General features: G+C 40.8%; 1 protein-coding gene across 4 annotated transcripts in view; it reads right to left on the bottom strand.

The window, feature by feature from the left end:
* HYDIN (HYDIN axonemal central pair apparatus protein) overlaps positions 1–25588 on the bottom strand; it is a 423676-nt gene that overhangs the window by 245574 nt on the left and 152514 nt on the right. For all 4 annotated transcript variants that reach the window (XM_016930119.4, XM_063797419.1, XM_016930120.4 and 1 more), the window contains exons 14-18: positions 18213–18448; positions 16206–16306; positions 13622–13757; positions 11059–11223; positions 9394–9546 (exon numbers count right to left, since the gene is read on the bottom strand). In XM_016930119.4, the coding sequence (XP_016785608.3) occupies positions 9394–9546; positions 11059–11223; positions 13622–13757; positions 16206–16306; positions 18213–18448 (791 nt within the window). The remainder of the gene's footprint in view (positions 1–9393; positions 9547–11058; positions 11224–13621; positions 13758–16205; positions 16307–18212; positions 18449–25588) is intronic.

Genomic DNA, 25588 nt, shown 5'->3' with positions numbered 1-25588 from the left:
TCATATCAACAGCATACTCAAATAATAGTATATTATAATTGGTTGGATTCATCCTAGGAATGTAAAAGTGATTCACAACCAGAGAATCTGTTAATTTAATTTGTTATATTAACAGATAAGGAAAAAAATCATATAATCATCTGGATAGATACAGGAAATGCATTACATTTCAGCACGTGTTAATGATAACAAATAAGAAAGGATTAGAACTTTCTTAATGTGACATAGGCGTTTACCAAAAACCTATAAGAGATGTTATGCTTAAAATGAAACATTTGGCCGGGCGCAGTCGCTCACACCTGTAATCCCAGCACTTTGGGAGGCCGAGGCAGATGGACCACGAGGTCAGGAGATCGAGACCATCCTGGCTCACACGGTGAGACCCCGTCTCTACTAAAAATACAAAATATTAGCCGGACGTGGTGGCGGGCGCCTGTAGTCCCAGCTACTCGGGAGGCTGAGGCAGGAGAATGGCATGAACCCAGGAGGCGGAGCTTGCAGTGAGCTGAGATCACGCTACTGCACTCCAGCCTGGGCGACAGAGCGAGACTCTGTCTCAAAAAAAAAAAACAAAAAAACAACAAAAAAGAAACATTTGAGGCTTTTTCATTAATGTGAGGAATAAGAGCGTCTACTCTAACCTCTACTATTCAGCATTGCATTGAAAAGCCTATCTAATGCAATGAGTCAGGAAAAAGCAGCAAAGAATTAAGGATTGAAAAGGAAGCTTGCAGATAAAAGTCTACGAACAGAATTAATGAAGAGATGTGTGGCAAAATTGAAAGCTGATACAAGAAAATTCAATAGTGCTCCTATAAATTATTATCTAGTTAGAAAATTCAATGCAAAAAGGTACCATTCACCAAAAGGAACTTAGGAGAGATGACAAAGGAAGTGTAAGACCTTTATGAAGAAAATTATAAGCCTTAATTAAAGGATATAAAAGAAATCCCAGTAGATATTCATAGTAAAGCTCCAGTGTTTATTTTCTAGGTATGCAAATTTGAGCTACTTATTTATCATCCCTGTGCCTCATTTTCCACATTGGTAAAATAGACATAATAATAAAATCTACCTAATCAAGTTGTTGAGGATCATGTAAAATAATACATACAAAAGGACTTACAACAGTGCCTGATACATAACAAGTGTTATTGTTATCGTTAAGCTGTAGCTTTTAAGACAGTAAGGGTAGTGACACTGAGATAGATAAATGGAATATAACAGAAAGCTCAGAAACCCACCTAGGCACATACTAAGTCTGAAGTATAACAGAGGAAGCAATATCAATGCATGAAAAAAGGAAAGAGTATGCAAGAACTGGTGATAGGACGAATGGCTTTCTTCATGAAAAAAATAGACTTTACTTGCATTAGATAAAAAAATAAACTTAGCTGGATTAAAGACATGAAAAATAGGAGTCTAAAACTATTCAAATAGAAGGACAGGGATTGATTTCCTAAACCATACACAGAAAACAGTTATGGCTGGCCGCAGTGGCTCACACGTGTAATCCCAGCACTGGCTGAGGCGGGTGGATTACTTGAACCCAAGAGTTTGAGACCAGCCAAGGCAACATGGTGAAACCCCATCTCTACAAAAATTACAAAACTTAGCAGGGCGTGGTGGCGTGTGCCTGTAGTCCCAGCTACTTGGTGGCTGAGGTGGGAGGATGGTTTGAATCTGGGAGGTGGAAGGCTGCAGTGCGCTGTGATTGTGCCACTGCACTCCAGCCTGGGTGACAGAGTAAGAACCTGAAAAAAAAAGACAGTAAGAAAAGAATGAAACAAAGAAAGAAAGAGAAAGAAGGAAAGAAAGAAAGAAAATGGATACAGTGAAGAAAATGATTCATAAAATTGACATCAAAACTAAAAACATCTTTAAAAAATCCAAAACTTCATTACAAAGAAAGGGCTAGTATCCACAATATATAACATCTATAAATAAATAATTGATAATAGATAATTGACAGAAGAGGACACCCGAATGAAAATTCTCAATCTCAATAGTAATAAGGGATATACAAATTAAAACTACATAAGATATCATTTCATGTTCAGACTGGCAAGAACTTGAGTTGGACCATACTAAGTTTTAGCCACTACATAAATAGATACCTCAAACACTCCTGGAAGGGCACATTGATATAATCACTTTGGAGAGTAATTTGGCAACATCTAATGAGGTTGAAAATGTACCTATCTGAAGAGTCAACAAATTCCACTCCTAGATATACTCCCTATTTGTATATACCCAAAAACTCTTGCCTATGTACACAAGGAGACAAGTATTCTGTTCACTGCAGCATTGTTATAATAACCCAATTGTCAACAAGTAGGCAAAGAAATAAACATAATAAATGGTAAATGGAGTATCCACAGCAATTAAAATGAAATAACTAGATATATAGGCATTAACATGGATAGATGTTGGAAACATAATTTTGAGCCTGAAAAATAAGTTGCAGAATGTCACATACAGTGATATGATTTATATACATTTTAGAAGCAACAACATGCCACAATATAGTATTTATGAATGCATATAATATATATTATGTAATAAATATAAAAACATGGTTTGGACACACATCAAATTCATGATACGGTTGCCTATGGGCAGAGAGAAAGGACATAGGACTGGCAAGGAGAATCTATGGAACTCCATAGACATTAACATTAATATATGATTTCTTTAAGTAAAAGATCTGAGGTAAATAAATGTGGGGAAAGATTAACATGTGTTAATTTCTGTATCAAGTATATCTCTTGATTTTTTTCTGTATTAAAATATGTTTCATATACATAGTGTCTGACCTCCAGAATTAAATACTTCTCTGGTAGAACAGACAGAAAATAGACTAAAATGTAGAGAAGCTGAGTGATGGCTGACTTTTATCATGCAACCTTGGCCAGTTCTCTTAACCAAGAGAATCTCGGTTATCTGATCTGCTGAATGAGGACACTGCAAACCTTAAGGGGAGTGGGTATGTGTTGAGAACACAGCACGTGCTAGGCATGAATCACATTAACACAAGAGTTGGGCTGTGAGCTAAAAACTAAATAGTATATTGTAAATTCATCTTAGGAAACAAAGCTACTATTTTGTAAAACCCATCAGAAACAAAAAGAATATAAAGAAGCTTAACAACTGTAGTTGCTGCCTGATTCATGCACATTTCTTTCCTTTTTCCTTATGCCTTTTTCCTCATCATTTCCCTCCACAGATGTAACAACTTAGAGGGCAGAGCTAATCTACTCATTGAAGCCTGAGAAATAGCCCATTCTATCTCCTCTTCACACACATTGTGGGGTGGAATAGCTTAATGATGTCATCTGTCAAAAGGCCCTGGAGTCATATTGTTTGTCTATTAGAAATGTCTGTAGCATGGAATCTTCTAATACAGTCAATTCCCCAAGGAGAAGACAGAGTTCCAGATCTACAGTGAGCCCCAGTATGCAGGGGTGATGCAGTGTACAAGGCATAGCTGCAGTTTTCTACGGACCAGTTGCTATAAGAAGTTTAAAATGAGCTCTCCGGTAATAGCCACAATTTTCACTCTCTCTGAAAATGGATAGAGTCCAGCACTGACAATCTCCCTTGATGTTAAATGCCTGCCAGCCAATTTCTTTCTGTTTGTCTATTTCTTTTGTTAAAGTAGGGAACACAACTTTGAATTTTAAACTTCTATTAGCTGTATAGTGAAGAATTTTTACACACATTTACATACATAACTAAATGCTCTATGTTATACTACAAAGGATAAAAAAGAAAGTGAAAAAGTAAATTATGTGTCTTTATTTCAGATATACAATTGAAGGCATTTTGGTTGGCGGAAAAATGGCATTGTGGAGATAATTTATATATGTACATTTCAACACCCCTCTGCATAAAATGAAGTACATACAGTCATATTCTGTACTTCAGAAACACTCCTTAATTTCTTCTCCTGCCCTTTTAACAAATCCTACTCCTCTAGGTGTGTCTACCTTAAAGGGCCATTTATGAACATGAAACCGTGCTCCTTTCACCATTTCCAAGTCCATTTTCATAATCACTGATGGGGTAAAGTTAGGCGGTTCATTAGCGCAGAGGAAAAGAGAAGGAATTTGAAAGTCAGACCACTGGGGCCAGAACCAGGCCTGCCACTTACAAGTTGTGGCAATTAACTTAACCTATTTCTACCTAGTTAAAATGGGAATAATAACAGTATTTTCTCACAGAATTGTAGAAAATGAAATACTGTATATAAAGTGGCAAATAGAATGAAATAGATGTTAGTCAGAATTAACTTAGTGTCACCATATTGCCATCATTATAATTGTTAAGCCAGCTGCTACGTGCTGGAAAGTCAGTGCAGAGACTACTGTCATTTAAAGGAGACAGACACATCAACAAATACATACAGAAAGGGGGTCCCTATTTAAATGAGGAAATAACCCAGTGGCTGAGGGTCTGAAGGAGCTTTGAAAGCCCAATAATTCTCCCTTGCTGCCATATCACTGTGTATGGCTGTGGCAAGTGATGAAGAAAAATAAACGTTTTAAAAGAACCATGCTTGGATGAGGCATCTGAATTCCTGTTTCCTGGATCCAGGAATTCTAAGTATCTCATTACAATGGCCTTTCTCTGCAGATCACGGAGGCAGAAGGCCACTACAAAGATGTCTTGGTGCCATCTGAGTCCCAAGGTGTCACTGACATCTGGACCCAAGGTTTGAGCTAAAGGTAGCCAAGGCTGAATTAGAGCCAAGAGCAAAAAGAAAATGATTCCAGATGCTTCCAAACAAGTGCCGAGCAAGGCACTTCCTCTGCCTAGCAAGGGGCACCCATTAAAAGGAGGCATCTGTCCTCCAGCCCAGTGCTGAGGTCCCTAGGGCCCTGGGGCACTGCTGCATCCTCACCCTTATTTCCGCTGCTCATAGGGAGGGGAAAGTCTCTCTTCCTGATAGAGCTCCCTGCATACAAGCAGAGCGCGCATTCTCCTGTCAACAGGACCTTTCCATTCTCCGTTCCCACATTCTGAGATTTTTTTTTTTTTTTTAACTCCTTCAAACCAGAGGTGCCTTATTTGATTGTTCCAAAGAAGTCAGCCTGCTGGGAACTGTTGGTGGAGGCTGATATTCCAGGCGCAGGCATTCCAAAGCAAAGGAGAGTCTACTGTTCCAGGTCACAGAACATTCTTCCTTGTACTAATCAACTTTTTTTACACTGAAAATAAATTAAGTTTTAATAGAATATAAAAAATATAATCTTCACTGTTTCTTCATTCCATACTATATGAAGAAGTCCCAGGTGTTTTTAAAAATCATTTTTTTGTATAGTATTTGTTTCTGAGGAATTCCAAATTGCTCTAAGTGTCATTTATCTTCCAATATCACTATGGAGGTAGGCTTCGGCTTCCCATCTCCTGACCCCTCTGGCTGATAACAAACAGATGTTTCTTGCGAAGGGTAAATCTAATCACAGTGGTGCTGTGCTGTGTGGCCGCACATGAGGCTGAGTGTGACAGATGGCTGACAGTGAGTGCCACATCTGGGAAGGGCTGACATTCACCCTATGGCCAAAAGAGGACAGAGAATGGCCCCTCCTGTCACAGCATCCAACAAGAAAAGAGAAGAACTTCCAGCACCTGAATTTGTAATAGGCTTGGGGAATAAACTATTAATTGAAGCTCTCTCCTAATGCTTAGTAATTCCTGTAAGAATGCATTTGAAGGTTTGGTACTGTACATCAAGTTGAAATTTTTCAGTTTCCTTCCACTGTACTTAATTTCAAATTAGCATAGTTCAATTTTTATAACGTTAATACATATCATATTTACTAGGACATCCAACAAAAATCTCGGCTGAAATAAGCGTTTAATTTTCCCCTGTGAGAACTACCTGAAGTTGAAACCACTTTTCTTTTCTTCTTTTGTTTTTTTTTGAGATGGAGTTTCGCTCTGTCACCCAGGCTGGAGTGCAGTGGTATGATCTCGGCTCACTGGACAGAGATTGACTCTTCCTCTCCCAGCATCAACTCGGTACTGAACCAGGAAGCAACACTTCCTAAGCAGTACCCTGTGCTTTCTACCAAACACATCAATTAACTAATTGGATAAAGACTAGTAAAAATGTCTTTTCTATAGGATTTTTCTTTAAACATTATGAAACAATATTCTTTACATGAGATCCACACAGTGCTAGAGCACGATTGGAGTTGTGTGAAAACCTCTATTAAAAAGACCAGTGACCATATGTGAATGTGGCTGCCTTCATAATGAGTAAAGATAAATGATAATAAAAATAAATAATGATGATAAATGGCTGCTAACTGGGACCAATGTCTCTGGTGAGCTGTCACAAGTCAGCAGAAAATGCCATTCCTTAAATTTTATGAAATTAATAATACTTGATTATTCAGAAATATCTGACAAATGCTGAAACTAAATGTTAGTTCTCATCCAAATGCAATAATTTGACGATAGGCAGAGGGCTATACAATTAAACATTTTATATTTAAATTTAGAAAACTATTTCTAAAATCAAGAATACTTCCAATTATTGAATTAGAAATTCCTACAAAATGGGAGAACATTTTCGCAACCTACTCATCTGACAAAGGGCTAATATCCAGAATCTACAATGAACTCAAACAAATTTACAAGAAAAAAACAACCCCATCAAAAAGTGGGCGAAGGACATGAACAGACACTTCTCAAAAGAGACATTTATGCAGCCAAAAAACACATGAAAAAATGCTCATCATCACTGGCCATCAGAGAAATGCAAATCAAAACCACAATGAGATACCATCTCACACCAGTTAGAATGGCAATCATTAAAAAGTCAGGAAACAACAGGTGCTGGAGAGGATGTGGAGAAATAGGAACACTTTTACACTGTTGGTGGGACGGTAAACTAGTTCAACCATTGTGGAAGTCAGTGTGGCGATTCCTCAGGGATCTAGAACTAGAAATACCATTTGACCCAGCCATCCCATTACTGGGTATATACCCAAAGGACTATAAATCATGCTGCTATAAAGACACATGCACACGTATGTTTATTGCGGCATTATTCACAATAGCAAAGACTTGGAACCAACCCAAATGTCCAACAATAATAGACTGGATTAAGAAAATGTGGCACATATACACCATGGAATACTATGCAGCCATAAAAAATGATGAGTTCATGTCCTTTGTAGGGACGTGGATGAAATTGGAAATCATCATTCTCAGTAAACTATCGAAGAACAAAAAAACAAACACCGCATATTCTCACTCATAGGTGGGAATTGAACAATGAAAACACATGGACACAGGAAGGGGAACATCACACTCTGGGGACTGTGGTGGGGTGGGGGGAGGGGGGAGGGATAGCACTGGGAGATATACCTAATGCTAGATGACGAGTTAGTGGGTGCAGCACACCAGCATGGCACATGTATACATATGTAACTAACCTGCACAATGTGCACATGTACCCTAAAACTTAAAGTATAATAAAAAAAAAAAATTAAATTAAATTAAAAAAAAAAAAGAAATTCCTAAACTCTACAAAACCCCCACCATTTCATGTCTGTTCTTGTGCAAAAATAAAATAAAAATTAGCTTATAGAAGACTAGCAGGTCTAAATGTCATTATGAAATACAGTTGACCCTTGAACAACATGAGTTTGAACTGCATCAGTCCACTTTTATGTGGATTTTCTTCCACCTCTGCCACCGATGGGACAGTAAGATCAACCCCTTCTCTCCCTCCTCCTCCTCAGTCTACTTAATGTGAAGATGATGAGGATGAAGATCTTTATGATGATTACCTGCACTTAATGACTAAGTACGTTTTTGCTTCCTTATGATTTTCTTAATAACATTTCTTTTCTCTAGCTTACTTTATTGTAAGATACAGTATGTGATACATATAACATAGAAAATATGCATTAATCGACTGTTATTGGAAAGGCTTCTGGTCAACAGTAGGCTGTTAGCAGATAAGTTTTTGAGAGGTCAAAAGTTGTATGTTTCTTTTGCTGTGCTGAAGCTCTTTAGTTTAATTAGGACCCATTTGTCAATTTTTGTTTTTGTTGTAATTTCTTTTAGAATCTTTGTCATAAAATCTTTGCTAGGGTCCATGTGCAGAATGGTATTTTCTAGGTTATCTTCCAGGATTTTTATAGTTTTAGGTTTTACATGTAAGTCTTTCATCCATCTTATTTTTGCATATGGTGTGAGGAAGGGGTCTAGTTTCAATCTCCTGCATATGACTAGCCAGTTATGCAAATGCCATTTATTGACTAGAGAATCTTTTCCCCATTGCTTTTGTCAACTTTGTCAAAGATAAGATGGTTGTAAGCTGTGTGGCATTATTTCTGGGCTCTCTATTCTGTTGCATTGGTCTATGTGTCTGGAATGAAATCATGTCCTTTGCAGCAACATGGATGGAGCTGGAGGCCATTATCCTAAGCAAATTAACACAGGAACAGAAAACCAAATGTCACACAAAGAAGGGAACAAGAGACACTGGGGCCTACTTGAGGGTGAAGGATGGGAGGAAGAGAGAATATAAAAACTACCTATTGGATACTATGCTTATTACCTGTGTGATAAAATAATCTGCACACCAAACCTGTGACATACAATTTACCTGTGTAACAAACCTGCACATGTACCTCCTGAAACTAAAATAAAAGTTTAAAAAAAAGTTATATGTGAATTTTCAACTGCATGGGGGTTTGGTGTCCCTAATCCTCACATTGTTCAAGGGTCAACTGTACATAGAAATGAGACAAATCCATTTCTAAACCCATTTTACATCTATTTTGTATCTGTCTTTGCTGTTCACTTTAATTTCTGTTTTTGGTGAATACTCTCCTGTATTTCATACATCCTCACAAACTACCTTAAAATATTGCTAGAAGGAAGAGAGGAAAAAAATAGAATAAACACACCAACATATGTATAGCCAAAAGGACCCAAATTAAAGGGAGCACTTCTAGTTAAAGAGACATCTAAAAAGTGTTTTTTTGAGGGCTGGGGCTGGGCTTAGGTACAGTTCAGTAGGGGAGCTTGTTGACCTCCGAAGCATCTTCCTGAACTGGGATTCTATTGACTGTACTTGCCTGTTTACCAAAAGACATGCACACTGTGTTTCTTAATCAACAAAAAGTATTATAATAGGCATCCCTTGAGCTAAGGCGTCCCTTAATCAACAAAATTATTAATTGATGCATACATTATTATGTTAATGTATTATAATAAAGAAGAATTGGGGATGGGAATGACGTGGTTTAATACAACAACATAACCATGCAAATCTCTGCTTCTGGTGATCATTTTCAAAGACATGTTGCAAAAATAGGGCCATTGCCTATAAGCCAAAGCTGTGTTTCATCATGTCCCATGACTTACCATGTGTGCCTGGAAAAATGCGGGAATGAAGGACTGGTTGCATAGGTTGAGAATCCTGGAAGAGTCTTTTAGGACGTAGATATTCCCGAAGTCCACTTGATTGGGATGGACGTAGATAACTGGGCCTTCTCCAGCGCTCTTTAAGTGACATACCTGAGTTCCGCCAGAGAGAAAGAACACAGGAACAGCTGGAAATGGCTAGCCACTTTTAGCCATTCCTTCAATAAAAAGCAAGGGCAAAAGAGGATGCTTATGAGAACTGGCACCCCTTCCCACTGGTGTGCTGTGGTCTCGGGAACACAGCGAGGGCCATGCTGGTCAGACCTGTGAATCCAGCCTGGATTTCCTCCCCGGAAAGAATGAGCAGCTTCCCCAGGTCAGCCCAGAGCCATGCATTGAGGGGAAACCAGAATCTGGGTCCCCTCCATCCCACACAGCACTCCAGCCTCAACGACACTTAGTACGGGGTTAAGGGTCAGCACTTCAAAGTCAGATGTGGCTGGGTTTGAGTTCTAGTTCTGTTGCTTTACAAGTGGTGTGGCAGGGCAGGGCCACTGTACATAGTTGTGAGGGTTGGAGATTGAAATCCACTTTGCTCTACTCTCTTCTTCCTGTCCCCGGAGCCAGGCACTGTGTCTGCCTGAGGAAGGTGGCCCTTTTCTTTCACAAAGTTCTGGCTGCTCAGCAAGCTACCCTCTCATGGGCTGCATCTGTGCATGGGGGTAGGACAGCAGCACAGTGAGCCTCGTGGGGGACCTGAACTGGTGGCATGTTTTGGGGTTGGCCTGCCTTGGTGATGCTGCTTTATAAGTTAAGTGGCTTATTTACGGCATCTTATATGGAAGAGATAAAAGCAAAATCCTAGTGTTTTACGCTGTCTAAGCAATCAGAGTCACAACAAAGAAACGTAAGGTGACATCACTAGTTCCCAAGTAAACCACATGTCTAGGAATACAGAGCCTGTTGGGCAACCTCCTGTAGGATTCGATGTTTATCCTTCAACTCAGCCTAAGCAGTGGAGAGCTTTCCATGAATCCCTCTTCCTCTTCCTCTTGGAGAGAGACTATTTCTCTTAACAGCTTGAGTAGGCTGATGGCACATTAGCTTGAGTAGGCTAATATGAGCCATGAGTCAAGTCAATATACAAGAAAAGCTCAGGTAAGCAGTGAAGGAAACTGATCTCCCAGCCTACAGGTGACAAACCAGTGATACCCAAACCCAGCTTTGCACCAGGAACAACATAGGAGCTTATTAAAAATACAGATGTGCTGGCTCCCGTACAGATGTGCTGGCTTCCTCCCCTCAGAGTTTCTGATTTAAAAGGACTGGAGAGGGGTCAGGCATGTGTGACAGTGTGTGTGTGTGTGTGTGTGTGTGTGTGTGTGTGTGTGTCAGAGAGAGAGAGAGAGAGAGAAACTCCTGGTATCCTGTTAGGTTTAAGGATGATTGCTATAAAACACCGCTTCTGTTAGATGTAGCCATAAACAGATTCTGTAAAGTCACATAGCACCGGTATTTTACCATTGCAGAGTAAAAACATAAAACCCTACAACTCCAAGCAACTGGGGTGTATGTGAATACGGTGTGGGCCTCAAATGAGAAAGCTCAAAATGTTTGAGAAGAAGCACAGCAATTTCAATTGCAGTTCTGAAAATGGACTCTCACCAAAGGGGGGTCCTGGCTCCCAAAGATTGAGATGTAAACCGTGGATCTGTGTTCTCCAGTGACCTGGGTCTCCAGGACCAGTGGTATGTGGATGGTGCTGCTTGGGGAGATGACCCCACTGGGGGTGGGGCTGGAAAACAGCACAGTAGGCACCTCCTCACACACCTGGGGGAGAGAAAACCAGAGGGGTAAGGACAGCACAGCATGGAACAAATAGCGTATTTGCTTATTTTGAAGTGTTTTCCTGAGTCCATAGAGGTGTTTTAGAAATGTCTTATTATTCAAGCAAGTAAATAGGGATGAGCACCCCAATTCGGCCAAAAGGAAGTTTGGTTAAGTGGGATGTGCATGAGGCCCAAAATTCAAAGTGCCCAGCACAGCAAGATGCAGAATTATCCGCAACACAAATAAGTTCAGGGCAACAGCTTTCCACTTTCCTTAGGAAAAGGAAAAGGTCCACTTTCCACAGGAAAAGGAAAAGGTCCACTTTCCACTTTCCAAGTTCCTTAACCTGGCCCTCTGCACCCTCACGCATCATCCCCACTCCCTTGCCCTTTGTGCTCCATCAATAGAGGCTGCTGGTGTTTCCTGAATCCATGATGCTGCTTCTGACCTCCAGTCCTTTGCACTTGTGGTGACTCCTCCTAGAACGCCCATACCCGTCAACCCATCTGGCACACTCATCCTGAATTCTCCCTCTGTTCCTCAAGGGCCCTAGGGTGGGAACCTTTCCTCTGTCCCCAGGGAGTATCCTGTGCAGTCCTTTTCCACAGCATGCACTGGACAGCACCATGTCACCTGCATTTCCCGCTGACAACTTCTTAGCATACAGCTGGGCCTCTCCTCTCTACATGACCACTTTCTGACCCAAAGCATATGCTCAGTTTTTAAAGTGAGGAATGAATGAATGAATGAACAACTGTCCAGTATTGACCAATTTGTGTTTCTCAGAACCCTGTTCTGCACCATATTACCAGCTTTTATGCATCAAGAACGCAAATAAAATTTTTAAAATGCTACTATATAACTCTGGGAACCATTTCTCAGAGCCTCTGCTGCTGGGGAGGACGACAGAGCATGCAGGTGTCACCTGCCTGGGGTACGCCACAGTCTCTCTGCATCTGGTCTGGCCTAACATGGCCCAGTCTAACTCCTCCCTGTGCCGCAGTGCTCCGCCGAGCCTTATGACAGCCTGAGGTCGGACTGATCTCTTTACCTAGGTTTTGGTATCTTGTTTATTATGGATTTTTTGGAATTAATTTTGATTTCTTACAATATGTAATGGAAATACTAAGTATCTTGAGTGTTTGGCTTCCCCTTAAATTTTGTGCCCAAGGCAAGTGCCTCATCCTATGCCCAGTCCTGCTGTGCAGAAACAACTTCCCCTGACCCCAGATGCACACTCTACTCTGAGTTCTTGAAATGATCATGCACTGTGCAGGGCTGGCCTGGCCTGCTGTGGAGCATCTGAGTGTTAGACCTTGTCTCCTGTCACCCTAACCCTTGGCTTCTAGTTCTGTCTCAGAGAAACCCATAGAACCATTCTATTTCTCTCTTACGTAACAGCCCCGTGACTTGTGAAAGGTAGCTGTGTTATCCTAGCTAATTCTATTCTGTTTCAGATTAAACACACATATGATTGGATTTGCAGATGCCATGGATTGCCATTTTGGTTACTGTGAACATGGTGCTTTTTCTTCTTCAAGTTTCCATTAGAAAAATACAATGACAACATCTGAAGACAAAATTCTGGCTGTGTTCTGACCAGGAGCTATCACCTTCCTTTACCTAAAGGTGGTAATTCTCTGCGGCAGCCTAAACTTGCCTTGGTTCTGTGGCCTCCATATTGCTGTTTTAACTCCCATTGATCTTGTAGCCAAATAAACCCCCATATGACATTTTTGCATACATTTTAGTTAGAATATTGTACTTCTATAACTGAGTTTTATACCCAAATGCATTCTTGGTAAACTGCATCTCAGTAGTAACCTTCCATTACTCTAATCTGTACAGATTTTTAAAAAATTGTTTATCCATCTGTGTTTAACTCCTTAGTCTCCCACTTAGCTGGGTGTAGTGGCATATGGACAGACACATTTCATAAAACATGAAGAGATAATTCCTCCTTTCTTATTCCTGTATTGTCTCTAGCTTTCTGGTCCAACAAATCTACTTATAAATATTGCATTACTTACTGATGCCATTCAACTCACAGCCATGGACATAATGAAAACTCCTAGCTCATTTCCCATGCATGGTTAGTTCACAGGCAATTATTTGCAGGTGCAATTCTGCATGTTGGCTTAATTGACACTTTCCCTTGTTTATCAAGGGTAATTTCTCTGGGAAATTAACAACGGTTTACACCTGCAGCTGCTCAGGCATGCAGCTAGCAATCCAACTGTGACTTTATAACCCGATCCTTAGACTATCTAAGGGTTAAAAATCAGCATTACTTAAGGTCATGTGTTCAGGAATGTGGCACTTCAGAGGGATTTCTCTTTCTCATCAAGGGAACTCAATGGAAGAATAATTAATACTGAAGAAGGAGAAAGGAACTCACCTGAGGCTGGACCTCATAGAATCCTGGGAGGTCATCTTGATTGGCAAGCTGGAGTGTTTTCTCATACGGGTACTTCAGGAAGCAGTGCCCAAAGTCCACCTCTGTATTGACCAGATGGAGGGCAGGTACAACACACCTGCTCGGAGGAGCCCATCACACAATTCAAAACAGAGAGCTTGTTTACATACAGAAAACGCAGAGCCCCAAGTGAGATACATTTGTCAGTGTCACATAGTAGTTTTTCTCTAATAACCACATTAGTCACTTTCAAAGCTTCTCTCCTCCTCTCTTCCCTGTCTCTTGGCCCCCAGTCACCACTTTTTAATCAAAAAAGGACTAGAAGCAGAACTCCTTGAAGAGCTGTCTGGTGGGTAATGACTCACATTTCCATTGTTTTATATATTTGGCCTTCTTTGGGCAAGGGGTCCCCATCGCGCAAGATCCTTAGGGTAGTGAATCTGTTTCCATGCCAAACAGGGCCAATGCCACCAGCATGTGGTCCTAACTAGCTGTGACACTTTGGACCAGTCAGAAAGCCCCCCAAGGACTAGCGACAGCTCACATCATCTAAATAACAATAATAATGCTAATTCCTATGCAGAACAGCTGTCTTGGATGCAGAGGCTCAGGTGGCTGCTTGGTCCAGAACTGGCACTGTGACGGGGTTGTCACTGTGCCAACATGGCGGGGGTGAGGTGGGGGGAGAGGGAGGGAGGGTTGTATGCAGAAAAGAGGGGAGTTGAAGCCCTGTGTTTACCATTGGTCTATTATTAGGTGACTTGGATTTTATTTGCCGTCTGTGACTTTCAATGTCTATCCTACCCTTTGTCATTGCTTCAGTATAGTGCAATGGTGAAGAGTACCAGCTTTTGAATTTGCAGAGCCAGCTTCAAAGACTGACCTTACTAAGTACAACCTGTGTAACCTTGGGCAAGCTGCTTTCTGTCTCAGAGTCCCATTTCTCTCATAGGTAAAATCAGGATAATTCTAGGGATTGATATTGGCATTATAAACTCTTCTTAGGGTGCTGGAAGGGCATAGCCCAGCACCAGGTAAGTGCCCAGTAAAAGGGAGTGAGCCTGTGGCAGAATCATGGCAAGCTGTCACTGCTGGCTCTCTGGAGAGAGTTACTTGAGGCTGCAGTTCTAAAAGCAATTCTTCTGTTAAGAGTCAGTGAGTAGTTCCTACAGATTACACCAAAAATAAGGACATGAAAGAGCCTTTCTTTAATCGCAAAGTTTGTGATTTTGCATGAGTGTTCATTTCTAGCTGGAATGGAAGTTGTCTGTTGACCCAGTGACTTTCTTAAAGCTAATCCTTTACTACCTGAAATACTGTGACTGAGAGGGCTTATACTACTTGACTTGGGTCACAGAATATAAGTAGAAAACTCATAGCCTCTTTAGACCTTTTTTTTTTTAATTTAGAATTTCCTATCGATAGCTGTAGGGAAAGGGGCTAGAAAGTATCTGAATAAGCCTGCATAGACAAGAAATGCAGGACTAGACTGAAAGGCAAATCTGGGCATAGAAAGGACCACATTAGGGTTTTTACTGTTTGTAAACAAAGGAAAAAATAAGTCTTGAAGGAATACTAAGTAGGTCACAGTGGGAACCCTAATTTAAGTTATTTCCGCACCGCTATTTATCTTCATCCAAGCCCAAGACACGTGAAATAGTGTCAGTTACTAACTCCCCACCAACCAGCACATCTGCCCCATCTTTAAAGTGTATGTCTTCCTAAGATTCACAAGAGATCAGAATTCCAGAGATTGACATATTAGCATGATTATCAGTTTTCCTAAGTCATTTTCTCTATTTCCTATACATAGCATTTGCATACATACAACTTAAAGTCCCAGATCTGGACACTGATTGCTTTGGGAAGAGTGTGGCCCCAGGATTTTATTTGGGATCACATCATCATTAGTCGATGACACCACCACCCTCATCAGCAGTACTGCAATGACTGTAGCTTGGTCAAAAAGACACAGTCAACAAATGGCTGAGCCAGGATTTTAACCCAGCTGCCTCTCTCAAAAAGAGAGAGGAGTTGGAGATGGTTCTGAGGAGTATACATTGTTAAAGATGAGCCTCATCTTGGGGGCCCACTCCTAGCCTGAAATTCAAGTCACAGCAACAGTGTCCCGGGGCAGGGACCTCTTGGCTCTATGGATCTTCCACTGCAGGACTGACAGCATCACCTTCCTATTGCATAACTCTGGAGCACTATGTTGAAAGATGAAAATAAAAACGAGCAGCTCTTCACCTCTTCCTGCTAAAACCTTTCTGGTTACATACTTTGAAAGTCAAACCCATTAGAGAGGGTCTGACCCGTTTCTTCACTATTCTTAGGATTCTCTGCCTAAACTCTACAAAACACACACACTTCTTCTTATCTCCACCAAAGGTGCTTTAGAAACATTTGCTGCTTTGTCATTTGAATGTCAGATTCAACTTCCCTTCCCAGGAAGGCAGGACAAACTCAGTGTGCTTGGGTTGGCAGGCCAGCTGCCTTCTGGGAGGCAGCCCATTACTGGAGGCTCGGGGGCGACTCAGGAGAAGAGCAAGCTGGGGAGCAATACCTTGCTGTAATTAAGAGCGCCAGCACCTCTTCTCCGATGCCCTCCACGTCCACCACGAGTGCCAGCTCGTATTTCTGTACAGTGTTGGAGCATAATGTCACCTGGAAAGAAAAAGGTGACAAGTTGGTCTTCGAAAAAGCACGTTCTCTCTACACGGGGGAGGGGAGCCTCCGGAGGACTACGCTGATCCGAGTGGTTTCTAAGTGCTTTCGCTGATCAGAGTGGTTTCTAAGTGCTTTATGGATATATAGCATTTTACATTTTTAGTTGAACAAGTTACATTGTGGGGTCAGGGCATGCTGAGTGTTTTCAAAGGCCAGGGTAGAAACCAAATGGCTGTTAGTACAATGGCTTTGCTCATTTCTGAGGAGGTTTCGTCAAAGAAGTCACATACCTGCATAAGGGGAAAAATGAGCATGAACGATGAGCAATATCGAACCAACTTTAATTACTGCAATTTAAATTGTTCCCTACCTCTGGGCTATATGAATTATGAAAATGTAATCTACTAGTAAAACACTATAGCACAAGTTCTCTTACAGTAAAATAAATGGAAATAACCATGTCAGTTCCAGAAAATGGTGTAAGTAATCAGTCTGCTTTACCAAAATCTTGCCCCCACCATCCCACATTCTTTATTAAAGCAGAAAATAGAAAGTTCCAAAGAAAGGTCTATTTGAGGACAATAGAACACGGTCAAACCATAAACAGATTTCAGAACTCATTGGTACTTAGATTTCAATTCCAGCAAGTTGGAGTTAAGCACTAATGAATTGCACAGACAATTCATTTAAGAAGTTTAGCAGTTGCTAGGAGAGACTGAGGGTCAAGGGAGGCTCTTGGGGGGCTCAGAACATTTTACCCTGTGTTTTTATTTCCTGCTGTGAAGCTGTACATTTAGGCTTTCAGAAGCCTTGTTACGATTTTTAATTGCTTCAAAATTATATGTACTGGAAGAGATAGTTTCAAGTCTAGAAAACAGCTTCTGGCATGAGTTAAGGCTTTTCTATCTATAAATTATGCATCTGGTACTAATTAAAATGTTTTCAGTTGCAGAGGGAATCACTGGATGCAAATTTGAGTCCACACAGACCTGGCTGAAGTGCAGATCAGGAGGGAAAACTGGAGCTTGGAGAAAGCTTTTCCAAATATAAAGGAAAAATAAAGTGAAGATGAAGTCATTGATTTGGAAAGAAACAGAGCATCCTAGTGTGACTGTAACCCCTTGTTTACGTATCTGGGCTGTGGCTAGAAGGAAGAACAAGTGGTTTTGGCAGAAGGCTGCTAGCAAGACACTGTGTCTTTTAAAATCTTCCTGAGATATCTGGGAAGCAACAACAACAACAAACAACAACAGCAGAAGAAAAGAGGGAAGACAGTTAAGGGTGAAATAATTCCACTGGTGGCACTGTGAGGCGATAACCAAGGCAAAGCACTATCCTGATTGCAGACAAAACATGGAAGGATGAGTATTCCTCAGGATGAGGAAGCTGAATTCTCATGGCTTTTCCTGCAGAACTCAAGATAAGGCACTGTTAGTGATATCACATCCACATCCACCATGAATGAAGCCTGGATTCGGATTACAAAGCTGAATAAACCAGTTATCATCTTTGGCATAAGTGTGGCTATTTATTGGTATCTAAAGGATCTGAGTCTGAAGGAAAGATAAACCTAAGTATCAATAAGTTGTGAAATCTGTTTATATTAGTACCGCTGGGAGTACTGTCTGGATAGCAGTGGCTTCACTAGAAATGCCTAGAACCCACTCTTCTGGTGAAGGCAATGCATCTAGATTAAGGTAAAGCCACTGGCACAGTGCCCATTGCTTTGCCCAATGTATTTGTGTCTGATTTATTTCCTTATAGGCCCACGTTTCCCTGTAAATTGACAGGCACCCCCTCCTGCTGACACTGGACATACTAGAGCAAACCCTAGATGAGGGCCCATGGCTATTTTGAAGGCTCAGCTGCTTAGCTGTGTGTGCAGGAAGGCCATGCACTTTACCCTGATAGCAGCAAATCCCTGGGGGCGAATGGTGCCACAGTCAGGAGTGATGGTGAATTCTTTTGGTTTCATTGAGGATATTTCTTCCTTGGTCCAAGACGGTCTTTTGTAGTCCACATGCTGCTCACAATATGAAATGCTTTTATGGCCAAGGCCATCCCCAGGGATACGCAGTTTGTAAGTCATGGGGATCAAAGAGGTATTATTGAGGGAACATATCAAGGTATGAGGAAACCCTGGAAAACAAAATATGATGTGAGAAATAAAAGCCCCCCCAACACCTCCCTTGACCCTCAATCTCCCCTAGAAACTGCTAAGCTTCTTGAATGAACTGTCTGTGCTATTCATTACTACTTAACTCCAACTTGCCCTAAATATTATTTTTATTGTTTCATTCCATCAATAAATACATTTTCATTCATTAATGTATCTATTTTTTCATTTATGCATTCACTTAGTGAATATTTACTATGCATTTACAATGTGGGAGATTAAACACCACATATAAAACAAGCCCCTTGATTGCCACTCAGGCCCTTCCGGGGAGGCAGCCTCTGTTAGTAGTTTGCTGAGTAGTCTTGCAGAAGTATATTTTGCATTTATTTCTTACACAAAAATATACATTTTTACATTGAATCATGCTTGCTGTTTTTATTTGCCAGTGTGTGAAAGAAAAAGCCTGCATGGTTTTGCCCGCTGGGTGACCCAGAGCTTGCCAAGACATATTAGAGTGTGTCCTAGACCTGTCTGGGTATCACGCTCTTAGGGCTGATGACACAGTATCAAAAAATAGCCTTTCCCAAGAGAGACTTTACAAACTGCTTTAGAGCCAGCCAGAGACTAACACCTGGCTTTTACCTCTCTTAGACAAAGCTGCTTTGTCATCGTATCCAGCTTCGTTCCGTGAGACTCCTCTCTTAAGAGATGTGGACCTTTCTTGCTTGGCAAGCAATACACTAAGCTCTGATTTTCTTTCTTTTCTTTCTTTCTTTCTCTCTCCTTCCTTCCTTCCTTCCTTCCTTCCTTCCTTCCTCCTTCCTTCCTTCCTTTCTTTTTTTTTTTTTTTTTTTGAGACAGAGTCTTGCTCTGTCACCCAGGCTGGAGTGCAGTGGTATAATCTTAACTCACCTCAACCTCCACCTCCCAGGTTCAAGTGATTCTCCTGCCTCAGCCTCCTGAGTAGCTGGGATTACAGGTGTGCACCACCATGCACCACCACGCCCATCCAATTTTTGTATTTTTAGTAGAGACGGGGTTTCACCATGTTGGCCAGGCTGCTCTTGAACTCTTGACCTCAGGTGATCCACCTGCCTTGGCCTCCCAAAGTGCTGGGATTACAGGTGTGAGCAACAGTGCCCGGCCACTAAACTCTGATTTTCGATTCCCTAGGCAGCTATTGTATCTGATACCACTTTCAGAACAAGAAGAATAATCTATAGACACAGGAGAACAAAAATACATATTTCTACTGGATGGAAATGCTACTCTTCTACCTTGAACTCTGCTGTAATAAAATGTACTTGGTCTCTTGGAGTAATGACTGTTGCTGTCGGGGCTATTTTGAGTTGATCTACTTCTGCCTCATGTCTCAGCTTTTGTCTACACATTAGGCCATTGGAGGAAACACATTCATGTATCCTTTGTGATAACACACCTGCCAACCTACTTGGAAGATATCTTTCATGGAAAAAGAACTGTGAGATTGAGTGCACTTGAAGGGTTATTCTTGGAAATTCCAGAGGAACTGCTTGGAAGGCAGCTTCACAATCATGCTACATGTGACTTTCCTGGACTTACCAAATAATGACTCTGGAAACTGTAGATGGCTTAGCCTTATTTGATCTGATCATTTATGAGTTAGACGATCTGTGAATGTGGAGCGTATTATGGAAAGTGGGTATTATAAAGATTCATGTGGTCTTCCAAACCATTGCCCAGACTGCTTCCTTAAAGCCAGAACTTTTTCACAGAATAAAGCCAATTATGACCTCCTAGTTACAACAATTTCTTGTACTAGTACCTGTAATATCCCATATTGCTTGTCAAGAAGCCTAAAGGAAGGGGATGCTGATTTGTTAAAGACTGAAGGTCATTAATAAGAATGTTACTCCTAGGTTTCTAGTTGCAACCAATCCTAATACTATTCTATCTACAGTTCCACCTGAATGCAAGTACTTTACAGTTGTAGACCTCTATGCTCCCTTTTATAGGGTCTAGTAGATAAAAAGTCAATATTTATTTGCCTTCTCTTCAAATAATTAACAACACAATTGCACAGAATGTCTCAAGGATTCACAGAGGCACCTGATCTTTCTCCCAATACTTGTATAATGTTTTAAAACACAACATTCTCAAGAGATTCAATTCTCCTTCAAGATGCTTATTTTCACCTGACCTAAAAAGCTCCTAAGAAGACTAGCAGAAACTAGCAGCGGAAGATCACAAGGCTGTAAAGGAAAAATTACAGTTCTTTAAAAATATGGTATATTATTTGGAACATGACGTCTCTACTAGAGAAAGGACCCTATCTAATGAGAGTATTAAATTGATTCATCAACACGCAGGACAAAATGCTAAATTGTAATTGAGAGACTGGGGAATTCATGGAATATTTTAGACAATGGATCCTTTATTTTTCTAGTAAAGTAAAAATCTCCACAAAGCAAAGGGAACTGTGTTGGCAGATCATTATGCAAATCAGGTGGCATTTTTGTCATTGGCCATAGAAATAATTCAGAATATGGGAATCAATAAGCACATATATCCAACTCATTTTGGACATAGAAAATTTAGCCTCAGATTCAGAAAACAAACGTTGCCTAAAATTGGGAACCTCTGTTCATTCCACTGGTCTCTGGAATACCAACTATGCCCCCAAATCTAAGTGGTCTTTGACAAAAATGTTTTATCATACGTAAAACATCACCACCATAGAAGAGAGGAAATAATCTCTGAATAAGAATCAATGGGAAAATCTCTCCTCTGTAGCTGGGGATGTGGCTGGCTCCTGCCTCCCATCCTGATACCATATCCAGAAACATTGTACAAGTGGGATGTGAGTCTCTGGAATATATGTGGATTAGGCCCAGCTCACAAAGTTCAGAATATGTGCTTGTAACTGTAAATTCTTTGGATGGGTTTGAGCCTTTCTGTACAGAAAGACCACTGCTGTGACTGTGACTAAGAAATTGTAGACTATAATTTTCCCACCTGGGGAATGTTACCTTACACTACAAGAGTTAAAAAGAATTTTATAGTGCGTTAGCCCTTTGATAAAAAATTTCACAATCTTTGGGAAATGTAGAGCATAAAAATAGTATTACTGATCTTAAGTTGGCCCAGTTCTCTGAGGTTCTGAGTTCCTTGATGAAGAGTTTTACCTTTAGCTCTGATGGCCATCAGATATGATTAGCTCCCTCTGTAACTCATAGACTATTCACTTTATGAAATAATAACTAGAAGATCCATGTGATTACAAGTATTTCATCAATTTGGGTCAACCTTGCTTCATGCAGACATAACAAAATATTGTGAGAACCAGTTCATCTATAAGTTTAAAAAGTCTTCCCTAAAATACCACCCTCAGAAGCCCTCCCCTCTGTCTAACTGAAGAATGAGTACCCTGAAAAATACACCAATGAAGATCTTCTTCAGAGCCTTCTAACAACTGACCTTGCAGTTAAATTATGAGGTGGACCTCTGAGGAAAAAGATGCCCATAGAAGCTAAATTATTGGCTGAAGACGTGTTGAAAAATACTCTCACTGGGGATCTTAAGTAGAGGTTTTCTAAAAAAACAGAAAAAACCTTCAGAAGCAGATGACCTTCAGAAATAGACTGCTATTTCAAGTCCCTCAGAACAAGCAGACTTTACCCACAGTAGATAGCTTCTGCTCAAGACTGATGGGATGAGATTTTGTTAGATGCCTGACGTTACTGATTCTCACACTCTCCCTTGCGTGCTTTTGTTTTTCATCATTTTGCCATATTAATCCTTGTTTCTTATCTTAAGGTTATACAATTTTGATACACCCTGTGATGTCTCCCTTACTGTTATTGACAACTTGTTTTGGGCATGCTTTGCTCACACCTACTATGATCTCTTCTGCCAACCCTTCTAAGATCATTCTGTGATCATTACAATCCGGTTTTGCTTCCGACTCCTTACTTTACACCCTCCGAAGGTCAACTTAGATATTTCTCCTTCAGCTACATACTGCCAGTTTATATCAGTGCCATAGAAGAGACACCGGTAATGCATCTTTCGATGCTTTATTTGAACAACTCTGTCCCCAAATCCCAGACAGGTTATCATATTTTGCAATAACTTCTCTGTCCACATTATTCAATGGCCGAGTTCAATAAATGCTTGGAGGTTTTCAAACTCCTTATTCTCATTCAACACATCCTTGTATCTCCTGAAAAATAGTGGGTTTGCAGATATTTACCTGGGCCTTTAGTGTATCAGCTAGCATGCCAGTTGTTACTTGGTCCATTTATTCTTTAACCCATCCAAGGATTCATCTATGCCTCAATGTTCCTTCAAGGACAATCACCACCCAATTCTATTATCTGACTCTCTCATGCTACTGCAGCTGTAGTCAACAGAACTAATTATTTCTGGGTAGGTCATCCAACATCCAATCCTACCATCAAAAATCTTTATAGCCATAGAAATTTTAGAAACCAACATATAGTACTATTACCCACCACCCATCTATCACAACATCATCAATTCCAACAGTCCCTGATGCAAAATCCATATCTTCACCACCAAGCAAATAAATGCCACATCTCCAACACTAATCTATAACAGACTCCTTTTTAGGAATGGAACTTAGTGTCAATACAGGGATAATACTGTCAACTTTAGTTAGCTTAATGTATTCCCCACTATATTAGCCTCTGCAAACCTTTTTAAACCCCACATAATATGTCCATCATTCTGAAATAACTAAAATATTCCTCCAATTCTTGGCTTATTCCTGGAATGATCAGTTTCACTTTTGCATCAGGAACTATACGCATCCCTATTAGTCTTTCATTCCTGAGCTAATAACAAGCTTATGCTCATCTGTCTCATTAATGCCTCCCTACTTGCATATGTGGGGTAATAATTAGAAAGTTTCAAATGTGGCCAGGCACGGTGGCTCACACCTGTAATCCCAGCACATGGGAGGCAGAGGCAGGTGGATCACCTGAGGTCAGGAGTTCGAGACCAGCCTGGCCAACATGGTGAAACCCCGTCTCCACAAAGAATATTTAAAAATTAGCCAGGTGTGGTGGTATGCACCTGTAATCCCAGCTACTCGGGAGGCTGAGGCAGGAGAATTGCTTGCTCCAGAGGCGGAGATTGCAGTGAGCCAACATGGTGCCACTGCACTCCAGCCTGGGCAACAGAGACTCTGTCTCAAAACAAAACAAAACAAAACACACCAAAAAAAAAAAAAAAAGAAAAGAAAAGAAAGTTTCAAATGCCTCTCCACATCCTCCAGTGCTACCATGCTTCTTTGTGAAGAGTCTATTTGATGAGAGACCAATCCACCTGGGGAAATAATGGTACTTTGTTGGAGTCATGAGGCTTAAATTGTGGGGGTCATATAATTGGAAATTAACACAAAATTGCCCCTCGCTTTGGCTGATGCAGTACAGACTCCAGAAGCAAAGCAAAGTAGCCTAAACCCACTGACCCATGTGGTTTTGAAAACCAGATCGCCTTAGATTTCCTGTTGGCAAGCCCAAAAGGGATGTTATTGCTGACATTTCCTGCCACAATACAGAGAAGATTAAAGAATTTATAGCATTCATAGCTAAACTAAAAGAAAAGATAATTTGGGTTTTGAAGGTGGATTAAGTTGGTTTTTGAGATAAGTTTCCATGTCTCAGGTTTGGGAAATCTTGGGGGTCATGGTTCTGCAGTGTCTTCTGGCCTCTTGCATAGCTGCCATATCATCAAATGGTTCAATAAGATATTATACAACAAAAGAAAAGTAAATTGTTTCTAATTTTCAGCTAAGCTAATTACCAAAACTTTCAGCTGAACCAACTATGAGGAACAGCTGTTGATTTTTATTTCTATAGCTCAAGGAAACTATGGATAAATTACCCAATGATAATCTTTCCTGCGTCCTAATAAAGGGGGCCCAAATGGAAGATGGTTAAGGGAAAAACCTATCTAACCTTGGAGCATGCGTACCTGGTTTCGTGTGAGCCAGAGCTCCCTAACATCAAAAATCCCATTCTAGATCTGATGGAGAATAATGTTATCAGTGTCATTGTTTTGAGGATGAATAAGAGCCTTTAAATTGACACACAGGTTATTCTTTAAATGGACACACAGGTTATTTTCTTATTTGGCATACAGCACATAGGAAAAGGAGGCGATGATATGAGAGTTCTGGCAAACAGGAAGAGGAAGTGGAAAGGCTACTCCTTTTGTCTCAGTTGAGTATGGGAAGGGGAAGAATAACAGAGTGGCCACATGTGTACATCATGGCATCTGCCTTACAGGCCAGAATCTCAGGGATAGGGTGGCTAAATAGGTTGAGGGGATGTTGGAAGCAAAGGGACTTCTGCCTGGCTTTCTTGTTGGGAATCTCAGAGCAGACCACTTCACAGAATATTCTCATACCTGCCTGGGGCAGCTAACTCAGGATAAAAATGGTATGCTTACGCTGAAAGGGAATCAGTACTTGAGGATCTCTCAGTTCCTGTGTGGCTGGAGAAGGACCCAGGCATTACACATGGATACATGGCACCCTTCCTCCCACTCATGGTTCTGGAAGGTAGTTGGGTTGAGAACAGTGAACTTGCCATGGGTCTGCAACAGGGCTGCCATAGCAAAAGGCCAGGCAACCATACCTCAATGGCTATGAAGGGAGAAGAGAGATTAGCTTCACACTGTCCAACGGAAATACAATGCAAAACACAAATAGGTGACATTAATTTTAACAACATAGTGCATTTAACCCAACATGTCAGAAATATTATTTCAACATGTAATCAATAGTATTTTACACTTACAGCACATCTCAGTGTGCTCAGTAGCTTCATGGGGGAAGCACAGGTCTAGCTCTAGGGAGAATGGAGTCAGTGGAAGCCAAGTCAGTGTTGGCTCTGCTGGAGCTGAAAGGACAAGCCATCAGTGTTCCCACAATACCTCAGGGGAAATGGGCACCACGGGTAAGTGGTTAGCTAGATGAGGCACCCCCAGGCCAGTGCCTCAGTGCCCCCCAACTCCTGCCATGCTTGCTTGGTAGTGTGGGAACACATGAGAAATACTAGTTGGGTTATAAAAAAATACTTAAATTTTCTTCACAAAAAACATCTAAGATGATTGAGATTAAGCATCTTTTAATATGTCTTTCATAGACCTTC

Source organism: Pan troglodytes, chromosome 18, assembly GCF_028858775.2.
Source record: "Pan troglodytes isolate AG18354 chromosome 18, NHGRI_mPanTro3-v2.0_pri, whole genome shotgun sequence".
Taxonomy (NCBI): domain Eukaryota; kingdom Metazoa; phylum Chordata; class Mammalia; order Primates; family Hominidae; genus Pan; species Pan troglodytes.
Note: the sequence above shows the minus strand (reverse complement) of the source record. Positions and strands in the feature narration are given on the sequence as shown.